Below are 12,997 nucleotides of genomic sequence, written 5' to 3'. Positions count from 1 at the left end.
GATCCCTGCATCCCAGCCTGACAGGTATGACGCTCCAGCGCCCGTGCCCCCTGACTTGGACGAACTCACGCTGAAACATTCGTCCGCTAGTGCGTCGGAGGGCCCCGCGAAGCTCTCGAAAAGTGCCCTGAAGAAGCAGAAGGCGTTAGCTCGCGCGGAGAAACGGCAGCTGGAGAAGGTTGCGCGCGCGGCGGCCAGGGCGCAGGCCGCCGGGGGGAAGAGTGCTGCGAGCTCCGACGCGGGCTCCATTCAGTCCCCACCGGTGACACAGGCACAACCCGCGACGTCCGAGGCTCCTTTGGCTGTGCCCGCGGTCGCGGTCGCCCCGGAGAAGCGGCCAGTCAAGGAGCTCGTCGCGGACGTGTCAAAACCAGCTGGGGCGAAGCCTACGAACGGCGCTGCTCACCCGGTCGAAGTGGCAAATGGATCAATAGCGTCTGCACCAGCTCCGGAGCCGTCAGTACCCCCACCTCCTAATCACCCAGCACCTCCGCCCGTAGATGCGGAACCAGTCGCGCAGTTTAACACTGTGCCGGCGCCCTTGGAGAAGGCGATCCCGGTAGCGCGCAGGACTGACATTGAGAACCCACCTGAGAAGAAACCGGCGGAACCGTCACCCCAAGATGCGGAGAAGGCGAAGAAAAAAGCCAGCTTCGTGACCCGTACGCTTTGGACCTTTATTATGATTGGTGGCTTCATCAGTAAGTCGACTTACCTGCACGCATCGGGACGTATACTGACATCCCAAATAGCATTGCTGCTTATGGGACATGCGTACATGATCATCCTTGTCATGCTGTGCCAAACCTTGGTCTACCGCGAGGTCACTGCGCTCTTTTCCCTCCGGCGAAAAGATGTTGGCGACGGGAACGCGAGGGGGCGCGACCCTTGGAGCAAGACGTTGAACTGGTACTTCTTCGCCGTTACGAACTACTTCCTCTACGGCGAGAGCATCATCTACTATTTCAAGGTATCTCCCACCCGGCTATACTTTACGCACGCGTTAATGACTTACCCTCGATTATAGCACGTCGTCTTCTCCAATGCGCAACTTACGCCGTTTGCGACGAACCACCGCTTCGTCAGCTTCACGTTGTATCTCATCGGCTTCGTCGGTTTCGTCCTTTCGCTTAAGCGCGGCTACCTCAAGCAACAGTTCGGTCTGTTCTGCTGGGTGCACATGTCGCTGCTTCTCATCGTTGTATCAAGGTTAGTTGTGCCCATGTGTACTTTCTTACTAAACTAACTGTCTCCACCTGCAGCCACTTCATTGTGAACAACATCCTCGAGGGCCTTATTTGGTTCTGGGTCCCAGCATCGCTCGTCATTTGTAACGACGTCTTCGCCTACATTTGGGGCATAACGGTCGGCCGGACACCGCTGATCAAGCTGTCCCCCAAGAAGACTGTCGAAGGTTTCGTCGGCGCGTTCTTCAGCACCATCATTTTCGGCCTGCTTTGGGGCTCGTACTTCTCGCGCTTCGACTACATGATCTGCCCGATGCGCGACCTCGGCGTCACGGCTTGGAGTGGCCAGTCATGCGAGCCCAACCCGGTCTTCGTCTGGAGGGACTGGCAGATGCCCGCGCCGCTTAGTGCTCCCCTCAGCACTCTTGTAGGCTCAATGCCACTCTTTCAACCCGGGAGTACGGCCCACTGACATCCACCATTTACAGATGGGCCATCAGGTGACGGCGATCCCGTACGCGCCATACCACCTGCATCTACTCGTCCTGTCCTGCTTCGCGTCCCTCGTCGCGCCCTTCGGCGGTTTCTTCGCCTCCGGCTTCAAGCGTGCCTTCGATATCAAGGACTTCGGCCACAGCATCCCCGGCCACGGCGGCATGACCGACCGCATGGACTGCCAGTGCGTCCTCTATACTTGCTTTGTCTACCTCTGACCATATATACTGATCACGCACGGACGTACAGGTTCCTCATGGGCGTCTTCACCTATGTGTATTACAGCAGCCTGATCCGCGACAACCACGTCACCGTCGGCTCGATCCTCCAGACGATTGTCAGCGGCCTGACGGTCACCGAGCAGCTGCAGCTCTTGGCCGACCTCAAGCGCTACATCGAAAGCCAAGGCATCGTCGTCAACTTGTGATGTGCAACACGCGGGGTTCGATTCTATGCTGTACGGTGGCTGCGATCGCGGGGCCAGGGACTGGTGACCTGCCTTCCAAAACATTGCTCGACTCTGTCAGGGGAGGGAGGGGAGAGTCGAGCCGATAGCTCCCGTTAGCTGGGCATGGCTTTCCTGGGAGAAAGGTCGCTTTCTTGATCTGCATTCAACATACAGTAATCCGTCTAATCGTATGAACCACCATGCTAAGTAGTTCCTTGCTGCGGTAATACATGATATCCCCGGGATGCGACCCGAACACAACAGTGACAGAGCGCGCGGATGCGGATGTCCATGTCTCCTTGTATTAACGACGGGTGGCTAGTCATTGAAGGTAATGATCTATCCTGGTAAGTACGCCCCCATGAATCCCAAGATTCCCTAACTATGTTCGACATGACCTCCTTCACACCTTCGTGCACACATCCAGTTCTACCGACGTGTCGTGGCGGTTGAATTCAACCCGGGAATGACGACCATACGCCCGGTGACATCGTGCGCCGTGAGCGCCTCGAGTGCCGTATTGATATCTTCGAGCGGCGCGACCGTGATGTTGGGCTTGATGACGCCCTAAAAGCAGAAACACAGCCGTAAGCCATCGCATTCGTAGGTGAGCGTCATGGCATTGGATACGCACCTGACTCAGGAGGTCGAACGCGCTCTGCATGTCATTGCGGGAGCCGTACAAAGAGGTGTAGACTGGACATGAACATTGAGTCGCGGAGACTACCGTTAAAGCGGAACTGTGTACATACCGCGGATGTTGGACTCGATGAGGTCCACTGAGGCGAAGTTGAGGTTGTCTGCGCTAATCCCGACCTGGCATCCCAAGGCATGAATAGGCTGTGTTGCGAAGAGTCTCGCAAAGATGACTTACTAGGACAATCTTGCCGGGCGTGGAGAGGCCCGCGAACCCCTCGGATAACGAGAGTGCTACCGCAGCCTTCGATAGCTCGAAACCTGGGTTGCTCACATTAGCTCATTTCTCAAATATCCATCTGTTAGTGAGAAAGCATACTTTGGGCGGTCGCAACGAAGTCTACAACGGTATCGACGTGGAACGTCCCGTTGCTAGTCACTGCGGCGAAGTCCTCGAGGTCGAACACCTGGGTGGCACCAAGGTCGAGCGCAAGCTGACGCGCTTCCGGCCGGAGGTCCACGGCGAAGACCGTTGCGCCGAGGTGCTTCGCGAGCTGGACGGCCTGGTGCCCGAGCCCGCCCACGCCGTAGATGAGCACGCGCTCGCCAGTCGTGACCTGCGCAACGTTGTTGACCGCGTTGAATACGGTGAGCAACGAGTCCGTTCCGGCTGTCGCGACCTCGGGAGCCAGTCCATCGGGCTATAGCGCAGTGTCAGCATGATGTTGATCACAGAAGACGTCGCCCAACAGAACATACCACGGGGAAGAGCTGAGATTGGTTGACCAGGACGAACTCAGCGTAACCCCCGTCCAGGCCAGTGCCGATGGTGGAAGTGCCGGAGTTCGGGTTGCTGGGGTCGATAATCAATACTCCATACAACTGGGTCGTGCTGATGTTTTGAACGCCAGCTCCAAGCCTAAGAAAAGTAATGAGCAAGGCTTCTATGACAGCACGCATGATGCTTACTGGGCGGGGGTTCCGACGATCTCGTGCCCAAGGACGTAAGTGCGGGGGTCCGGACGAGCGGCGGAGAGGAAGAACACGTCGGAGTGGCAGACACCGCAGGCGGCGACCTTGAGCAACACCTCGCCCTCCCCGGGAGTGGGTACGGGGTAGGCGGGGTTGAGCACCAGTTTATTGTGGCCTGGCTCGTAGACGGCAGCAAGCATGGTGTCCGCGACCGCAACGGACGCGAGCACTAGGAGCATTGTGAGGGTACCAAAGTCAAACATGGTGGATGTTGATTTGGAGTTGAGGGATTGAAGGCTGCAGGAGGTTCAAGTTGACCTCTGCACATCGACGTTGGTGACCTTTTATACTGTTGAACATGACCAGTAACGCCCGACGTCTTGATACAACCGGAGTCGAGTGCGCCGACCTCCGACGACTCGGAATACCTGATCACGGCGTCAGGGATGCCGTGCCCCCTTTGAGGCATAGTACTCGGCAACATGGTCTGCTGAACAAGTGCGACACACTGTTTCGACCATGGCAGCAGTGCTTGAGTGCTTGACCGGCGTCGAGGTGGGGCTCGTGGGCGAAATTCTGAGCGGCAGGGCGATGTGCCGGAGGCTCTCGACCTCACTGTCTGGTCGGAAATGGAGGCGACCCGTTTGCTATCCCCGAGATGTGCTCGATTGTGTGCGCAGAGGTCAGCACATCTATGAAAGTGTGTAAGCCAACACTGAGACTGTATTCGGTGCCGTAGGAAAAACATTCTCAATATGTGCGATCGTGTGGACGGCGACGTAACCGCACTCATAGCCGCGACCGTCTTGATGTCGAGGCCTATATCCAGCCCGCAATGATGTGGTCGGAAATGAGCCATCAGCGAGTAACGACATATGCGCAGGAGGATTAATACACACGCACCCATACACGGCGGATTAAAATCACGCGAGGATCGGCGGACAATCCTGCCGGTTGTGTTCGACTTCGAGGTGCCTGAACAACTGAATAGGATCGTCAATGGTAAGTGGTCATTTACCCCGCCGATCGGGTATCATTCTGTGTATGTATGCCGTAGCGTGCACTGGTGGTGAGCTTGTGAGTATGATGACACAGTAAGAGCACCGAATACTTAGTGGACACCAAAGTCGGTTTTGTTGAGCAGCCCCAATGACACCTCCGTCCGTATTGCCCAGGCCGCAAGGAAGTGAACGTCCGTTGTTCGGCGAGCTCAGATACCTCGGGTGCCCCTTGGGCGGCGCTCTGGGTCGGTCGTCCGCCTGGGTGGGCCGCTCGAGGATGTACACAAGTGATCTACATTGTTGAGCGGCATAAGCACCAGGTACCGTCTTTCCAGCAGGCCTAGGCATCTACATCAGGCGATCAGCTCTTGCGCAGGAAGTGATGCTCAAGGGGTAATGCACCTTTTGGCGATGCTGTCTGTCCGTCTTCGCCTGGTGCGGTAATGCATGTGCTACAACCGTCACAAATATCAAGCTTGGGCTGACAAAACTGAACGGCGTACTGCTTGAAATTGCATTCAGGTAGACGGTGGGCCGGCAGACGGAAACAGTCTAACGATACAAAGTGAATGACATTGTCGGGTTACCCCTAGCCTGTAATTTTGGGTGCACGGCATAAAGCATATGGCTCATTCGGGATCATATGTTATGGTAAGTGGTACAGACATGATGCCGAGCAATATGTTGGAGTGCGGGCGAGAGCGAGCGGACAGATACAACGTGAAAAGCGTTTATGACCTGGGCTTCTCCTGTTGAAGCATATGTTAGCGCACAATCGCCGGCAGGTACACACAAGCGAAACTTGCCTTCTTCTCCTTCCAGAGAGCCAACAGACCAACACCGGATACCTTGACGACCTTGAAGCGGACACCAGGAATATCACCCTTGGCCTTACCCCGACGACCGAAGCCGGAGATCAGGACCTCGTCGTTCTCGTCGACGAAGTTGAGGCAACCATCGTTCTGTCGGATGAACCACGGTCAGCACCGCAGTGTCACGGGTACACGCCCTATTGCCACCATCAAGGTCCAGGCCGCCCAAAGGCGCACATGGACCCGAGTCGGGAAAGACAGGGTGGGAGGGTACGCACCGGCACGAAAGCGGTGACCTTCTTGCCGTTCTTGATGAGCTGCACACGGACACACTTCCGGATAGCGGAGTTGGGCTGCTTGGCCTCAACGCCGACCTTCTCCAGGACGATGCCCTTTGCGTGGGAGGAGCCTCCAGTGGGGGAGGTCTTGTAGATGTTACCGAGGGCGCGCTTCTTGTACGCCTTGTCCGCCTACATCGCAAAAAATCGCAGAAGAGAGCAGGCGGTCAGGGAGATCTTGGCGAGGGGAAGCGAGAGAGGTAGATTAAGACTGAGACTCACCCAACGATTTTCACGGCGGTCGTTGCGGAGCTTGCGCGCGGCCTGCAAACCGCGGGGTTTGTTGGCTGCAGCATGAGATGATCAACGGCGTTCCAGACATGCGCAGAACAGTGAGGGGAGCGAGGACGACGACTTACAGCCCATTCTTGACGGTGTTGGCGGTGGTGGGGACGAGGGAAGAGGACTTGATGCGGAGTTTGAATCAAGATGCCAGAACTGTGAAGTACCTCGACTCCCGGCACGTGACTAAGCAGCACCACTCGCATGCCCTTCGGCAAGCGCCGACCGACCTCTCTCCTCGATGCAATTTTACGGCTTGGGAATTTCGACTTTGCAATCCACGCCGTATAGGCACCGTCTCAGCGAACAGCCCATGCCATGCGCTCGATTTCTCTGTTTTTTTGGAGTATATCAGTTCAACGATTAGTCTGCGTTGACAACCTCACCGTGGTTAGAGGCTGCCGCTGCGTGCCAGTGCCGCAAATCTTGTCCTCGCCATATGCCTACCAGACCATCTGATCAACCACAGGCACATCCACCACAAGTTCCCCGTCGGACCGTGTAAGAACATGCTAGGTTGACGCGAACCTCGAGCCTATTCACGTATCTCGTGTGAGCTTATTCATCTTGATCCTCTCACAGTGACTCGTTCGTTATCAGCACTCTTGCGCAGCGTCCATATATGATGCAGCAAGGGAGGCGGAAAGGGGTCGATCGCTCGACAAGCGAACCCAACCACCGCCCATCCATTCGGCATGTCTGCTGAGAGTAAAGTACAATACTATCGCCACGGTCGCTTCCGCGTTGCCGGTGGCATACTGCCTGACGCAGTCACCGCCTACTGCACCTACGGCGACCCTGCAAACCCGTGCATCGTGTTCCCCACATGCTATGGTGGGAGACTCGACAGTATGTCTTTCTTCTGATGCATGCTCTTGAGGATTGACAAGCGAGCCAGATGCGGGCCTCCTAGGCCAGGACTACATGATAGGCACGGATAAAGTACGATGGATGCGAATCTCGCTCGACAAGCTGCTCATTGCGGACATGGACAGGCTCTCGATCCTACGAAGTACTATATTGTCACACTAGCGCTCTTCTCCAACGGCGAGGTATGCACGCGCGCCTTTCTTTAGCAAGTGTGTCCCCACTGACGATCAGGTCGCAGTCGTCCTCTCCCTCTAACACGGTAACGCCGTCCCACCAGCCCTTGTGCTCGAACCCGTTCTGATAACAACCGCCGGCAGCCCGCCCCGTACAACGGGCCGTATTTCCCAGTGGTCTCTTACGAAGATAACATGTGAGATTCGCCGCCGGTACCTCGCCCTGCACTATCTCACCGACAGACAGCCGTGCGCAGTACGCGGTCCTTACGAAGGCTCTCAATGTCAAAAAGGCCTTCTGCGTGATCGGGTTCTCGATGGGCGGCCAACAGGTGACTAGCATTTGGCTTTGAGACACGGCATGGGTCCTGCAGAAGCCAATCCCCTTGACAGGCTTACTACTGGCCGGTGATGTACCCGGACTTCGTCGAGCGGTGAGTTTAGACTCCAGCTTCGTGCGAAGGATCGTCGGAGACTGATGCAGTACCCCGCCTGCGTTAGGTTCATACCCATTTGCGGGTCGGCGCGCACCAGCATGCACAACAAATGGTACGTCTCCCGGTCTCCAGGGCGCACCGGCCCCGGGCGCCGGAACTGAACTCGGTTGCACGGACTGCTTTCCAGTTTCCTGGAGGGTCCGAAGGCCGCGCTCGTTGCCTCTAAGGACTTCGAGAACGGACACTACACCCAAGAGCCCCAGTTTGGCATCCGCGCCTTCGGGCGCGCGTACTGTGCCTGGGCGTATGGCCAGACGGTACGTGCCGTCCAGCTAGGTTCATCAGAATGTGATTGCTCACAACGAACTTTTCGTATGTCGGCAGTGGTTCCGCCAGCACGGGTATCTGATGAACGGGCTGTACGCGTCCCTGGAGGACTTCATGCGCGCCGACTGGGAGGGCGGCTTCCTCGGGACGTGGGACGCGAACGACCTCATCACGCTGCTGCACACCTGGCAGACGGGGGACGTCTCTCTCATCGGGAAGTCGGGGCTCGCTACGGAAAGCGACGACGCCGCGTTTACGAGCAGCCTGGCCGGCATCAAGGCCAAGGGCCTGATCATGCCGTGCAAGACAGACCTCTACTTCCCGGTGAGTTCAAGAACCGGTGCACACCCATACTCAAGATGCCATATTGACTCCGACTCACTGTCAGCCGGAAGACAGCGAGATTGAGATGTTGCTGATGAAGAATGACTCGAAGCTCGTCGTCATCCCTTCTGTCTGGGGACATATGGGTGCGTTGCGTCAGGTTCCACGATAGCTCGAGCTCGCCCTGATTCGCTTCTTTAGCTGGTGGTGGCAGTAACCCTGAAGACGACCAGTTTATCAAGGACCAAGTGAGGAAATTCCTCGAGGAGGCATGAGGGACAAACCTCTCGCTCGCTAAGTTCGAGTCCCGTTGACTTGCAGTGTTGCTGTACTATATGTATACGATTGACCGAAGTTATGTATGCTAACGATCTTCTCGCTTCGCACCGGTGACTTGCGCCGCCGCGATAAACGATGCCACTGCCATGGTGTACGGCCTGACTCTCGATCAAATGACGACAATGCTCTGCAAAGATCTCTATACTGTACCACCACCCTCGCCTCGCTGGCCGCAACGTCGGGAGATGTCATTTCCTTTGCGGGAACGTAGGTTCACGTTACGGCATGCCTCGTGTCATCCTCGCCCGAGCTCATCAAAAACTTCTTCTCCCTGTTAGCACACCACTACATCCCTGGTCGACGCTGCAATCCTTTCCGCACTGGCCGTTCTACACGGCCGATTTCGGGTGGCAGCGTCTCGACATGCCGCGGTGGACGGCAACACACGGCAGTGCGAGTTGTCACTTATGTTGGTGAACGCCTGGCGCCTTGCTTTTGAGCATGGTGTCTCCCCGAAGAACCACCTTCAGAGTGGGAGGGCAACGTTGTGCAACACCATGGACTATACTAGGTGCGTAGTTGCGCAGCACATCACTCTATCGCTCGACTCTGCAAGACGCAGGCAGAGGGGTAGCTCCCTCTGTGGGGCGTTTGGCGGCTCTACCCGATGCTTCATTCCTCATGTGATAGTGCCCCTAGCGGCGCGGCGCACGAGGAACAATGAGTGCCTCTCCGCGGGGAGGAGGAATGTTGAGCAGGTAGATCCTGTCGGAGGATTAAGTGGGCGTACCAGTATAGACGCGTGCAATCGGACGCTGGGGAGCTGCGGCCGTCCCGGCAGACAGTCCTTTGTCAAAAAGCTACCATCCGCGGGTGGGTGCTTCGACAGGAGGGATGGTGCTATTGGGCGGTCGCGAGGCCCCTCAATATTGGGGCACGTCGCTATGCTGAATATGTACCCCACAAAACCCTGGTCCTCCGGCCAGACCTGCGTGTCTCGACGGCGCGCAGTGCCAGTGCGTCTGTGTCCGCCAACGTTATCCAGTCGAGTACTATGAGGAGTGCTTGGTGGTGCGCACTGCGGGGCCCTATTCGTACCACCTGCCGCGCGGCGCCTTTCGTGGGTTAGCCCTTTGCGTTGGAGGCTTGGACGACAGTAGTCGTGCAAGTGCCCTCGCTCGAATTTTTGGAATAATGGTCCTTTCGCGGGATTTGACTCTGGGTTCGGCTCACGTTGAACAGCGTTATGCGTTTATTGACCTATCAATGCCCACAGGAGCAGCAAAGCGACGCCTGGGGGTTGTAGTAGCTTCTCGAAGCTTGATCTGCCGACATAAAGGACGGACTCCGGCACCTGTACGATGAAAGGAATGCGGAATATTGAATGCGACGGTTGCGGCTCGGCTTTCAAATTTCAAATCTCATGGCTGGTCCGCATACATAGGCTATTTGGTGCTGACGACACGTTTGTCCGATTTATGGAACACAAGAACCTGTTCGATACTGAAATGTAATACGAGAGCACGCCCTTGAAGTTTGACCAAGTTTGAATATGTTTCTTCCGAGTTACTGTTACAGTGTTAGGGTGAGGTATGCATGCATATGTCACTGTGCAGTGAGCGTGCGCGAATTCAGCGCTTCAGTTGGGGCACGCCTCATGGCGGTGTCCTCCCCCAGCTCAGTTCGAACTTCTTTCTACTTCCAACACACTACCGTTGCGACCCCGGTCGATGCTGCCAGTCCCGAGTTCGATCCGCACCGGCCGTTCTACACGGCTGACTAGCCACACACCACACAGTCTCTCTACTGTACCACCACCCTCGCTACGCCTGCCCTATGACGCACCGTCGGGGAGATGCGATTTCCTCTAGGGGAACGTAGGTTCAGTGTTACGGCACGCCTCGTGTCGGCCTCGCCCCAGCTCATCAAAAGCTTCTTCTCGCTCTTAGCACACCACTACATCCCTGGTCGACGCTGCGAACCTTCCGCACTGGCCTATTCAAACGGCTGATTTCGGGTGGCAGCGTCTCGACATGCCACAGACGGCCACGACATTTCTGTTGGCGAACGCTTGACGCCTTGCTTTCTAGCATGGTGTCCGCCCGAAGAGCCGCCTTGCATATAGGGGAGGGCAACGTCCGGCGCAGCATCTTGGACTAAATGAGGTGCGTGGTTGCACAACATATCGCTCTATCGCTCGACTCTGCAAATCGCGCTCTTTGAAAGGACGCGTGCGGGCAGAGGGGTAGCTCCCTCTGTGGGGCATGATGGCGGACACTACCCGATTCTTCATCCCTCGTGCGATAGCGCTCCTAGCAGCGCGGCGCACGAGGATCAATGAGTGCCTTTCCGCGGGGAGGTGGAATGTTGAGCAGGTAGCCTTACAGGAGGTTCCTCATAGGCATGCCAGGTGTAGTTGGGCGCTTCAAACAGACAGTACCGGTGCGGCCGCTCAAGTTGAAGTGCGTGTGCTATTGGGCTACCATCCGCGGGTGGGTGCTTCGGTACATTGCTGCAACGAATGGGCGGTCGACTGGCCTCAGTATATCAGGGCGCGCAGCTATGCTTATGTATTCTACCAAACCATTGTCCTCCATAGGGGTCTGCGTGTCTCGACGGCGTGCTGCCAGTGCGTCTGTGTCCGCCATCGTGATCCAGTCGAGTATGAGGAGCATGTGATGTTGTGCACCGCGACGCCCTGTCGAGCCCTCCGCGCGGCGCCCTTCGCGGGTTAGCCCTTTGCGCTGAGGGTTAGGCATCGGTAGCTGCGCAAATGTCGTGGACGGTTGCTTGAATTTTTGGAATATTGGTCCTTTTTTCAGGATAGACGTTGGGTCTGTCAATAGTACTCACTGCGTACGTCTACTGAAGATACGATCGGATCGTCTCTCCGATATCGCTCACCTCCTGCTGGGTGACGTCGATCGAGATATCTTGCATGACAGAGGAGGAGATCGGCAACAAGACACGGCTTGCATTTCTCGACGAACTCGATCGTCCACAAGTACGATCGAGTGATTCCCGGGCCTTGGACCGCTTCCTCGTTCGCCTCCGACTTCCGCCAACTACGGCTAGGACTACGGCGTCCCACTGCATCCCTAGTGTCTCTCCGACCCATCCATTCCGCCTGTACAGTGACGATCGGCTCTTTTGCTCCCTCGCACATTAATACTAACCCCTACTTTATCGATACCCACCCAGTCGTCTCGATGCAATGTACTACGTTCCGCACTTACTAGGTCCGTGCGCACCGTCAGCCCAACAGCTTCTAGTACCGGACGCCGGAAGCGAACTACGCCCACACGAGGCTACTGACCTCCCGCCCGATCGGTGGGTGGTTCAACTTCACATACGTCATTCTGTTCGGTTCACCCACTGACATACGGGGCTGACGCCGATCTTGCCCTTGTCGGCTGCGGACTGTACGCCTCTGCGCGGTCTGCGAGGCGTATAAAGACCCGCCCCCGGACGCCCTTTACTCTCCAGACACTCTTCCCCCTTCCTCATCCTTCTCGCTCGAGTTGTCTTCCCCCCACTCCTCTTTCCGCCCAACTGCCGCCTCCGATTACCATCACTCAAATGCCACCGCCCTCACCCATCCCATCCACCCACCCCACGTCCTACGCCTGATGCAACTTCTCGAGCTCTGGTAGCTCTGCGCGACTACTACGCGCATTCTTCTTCTCCGCCCTCCACAGCCTTCCTTGCGGATTCGTGTCCTGGAGTGTGCCTTCCCGTGGTTCAGGGTATTAGGCAGTGAGTTCTCTTACTGCGACGAGCTTCTGCGCTGTAAGCTGACGATGCTACGACGTAGCTGCCCCTTCCTTAACAAGAGGGAAGCCACCCGAGCTGGGGCGCCGCCCACCACGTAGCTCGTATAGCATGGTGCTGGGTGGGCGCCGAGATGTCATAGATCCTCGAGGCATCCAACGATGTTTCCTCAGCTCGCTGCTCCGCGGACACGACCCAGCGGCCATATACGATGCTGGCAGTACGTCTTCGCGCCCCTGCCTCGCTCGCTCTCTCTTCGCTAACAATATGTTTCTCTCAGTCGTCGGCACCGCTACACAGGAAGTGAAGCTGAGAGATCGGGCTGTCTTCGTGACGGCGCTATTTACCCTACCCTTCTATCCGCCTCAGATACCGACCCTCCACTCCGCCCATGCGGAGCCTGCGCAGTGCGCATGCGCCCCCGACTGTCTGGTGTTGTACGTCGCACCTTTCCTCTGGTATCTCGCTCTTACTGACGCGCTGTCGGCCAGCCGCTGCTTCCTGAAAGATAGGATGACCTTACACTGGGCAGAAGCACGGGGTGCCCTCAACACTCCTTTCCGACCATCCCCCTACCCGGGCTACACGAATGCCAGGATGCAAGAGATCGTTCACACGGCGTCATAGTAACCGCTCGATCGACCT

General features: G+C 56.9%; 4 protein-coding genes across 4 annotated transcripts; 2 read left to right on the top strand and 2 right to left on the bottom strand.

The window, feature by feature from the left end:
* Positions 1 to 628: 628 nt before the first annotated feature.
* On the top strand, positions 629 to 2,109 carry TRAVEDRAFT_114742 (phosphatidate cytidylyltransferase; the record flags this gene model as incomplete). Its single annotated transcript, XM_008035956.1, has 6 exons — positions 629 to 701; positions 753 to 970; positions 1,028 to 1,209; positions 1,263 to 1,614; positions 1,676 to 1,866; positions 1,932 to 2,109. Coding segments are annotated over 6 exons (1,194 nt in total), but the record flags the coding sequence as incomplete, so codon positions are not given.
* A 450-nt stretch (positions 2,110 to 2,559) lies between these two features.
* TRAVEDRAFT_43004 (GroES-like protein) lies at positions 2,560 to 4,001 on the bottom strand (the record flags this gene model as incomplete). Its single annotated transcript, XM_008035557.1, has 7 exons — positions 2,560 to 2,697; positions 2,765 to 2,826; positions 2,883 to 2,946; positions 3,005 to 3,087; positions 3,146 to 3,467; positions 3,526 to 3,685; positions 3,736 to 4,001. 7 exons carry the CDS (start codon positions 3,999 to 4,001, stop codon positions 2,560 to 2,562), a joined length of 1,095 nt encoding a protein of 364 aa, XP_008033748.1.
* A 1,469-nt stretch (positions 4,002 to 5,470) lies between these two features.
* Positions 5,471 to 6,486, bottom strand: TRAVEDRAFT_34044 (ribosomal protein S12/S23; the record flags this gene model as incomplete). Its single annotated transcript, XM_008035448.1, has 5 exons — positions 5,471 to 5,488; positions 5,546 to 5,701; positions 5,830 to 6,021; positions 6,112 to 6,176; positions 6,480 to 6,486. 5 exons carry the CDS (start codon positions 6,484 to 6,486, stop codon positions 5,471 to 5,473), a joined length of 438 nt encoding a protein of 145 aa, XP_008033639.1.
* Positions 6,487 to 6,866: 380 nt separating this feature from the next.
* Positions 6,867 to 8,619, top strand: TRAVEDRAFT_160585 (homoserine O-acetyltransferase; the record flags this gene model as incomplete). The annotated part of the gene is made up of 12 exons (XM_008035955.1): positions 6,867 to 7,020; positions 7,085 to 7,113; positions 7,167 to 7,223; positions 7,280 to 7,300; positions 7,359 to 7,411; positions 7,462 to 7,546; positions 7,608 to 7,648; positions 7,716 to 7,763; positions 7,839 to 7,968; positions 8,036 to 8,302; positions 8,367 to 8,448; positions 8,504 to 8,619. 12 exons carry the CDS (start codon positions 6,867 to 6,869, stop codon positions 8,575 to 8,577), a joined length of 1,041 nt encoding a protein of 346 aa, XP_008034146.1. The 3' UTR covers positions 8,578 to 8,619.
* Positions 8,620 to 12,997: the final 4,378 nt, after the last annotated feature.

This window comes from Trametes versicolor (genome assembly GCF_000271585.1).
Source record: "Trametes versicolor FP-101664 SS1 unplaced genomic scaffold TRAVEscaffold_2, whole genome shotgun sequence".
Classification (NCBI taxonomy): Eukaryota; Fungi; Basidiomycota; class Agaricomycetes; order Polyporales; family Polyporaceae; genus Trametes; species Trametes versicolor.
This window is presented reverse-complemented; position numbering and strand designations above follow the sequence as displayed.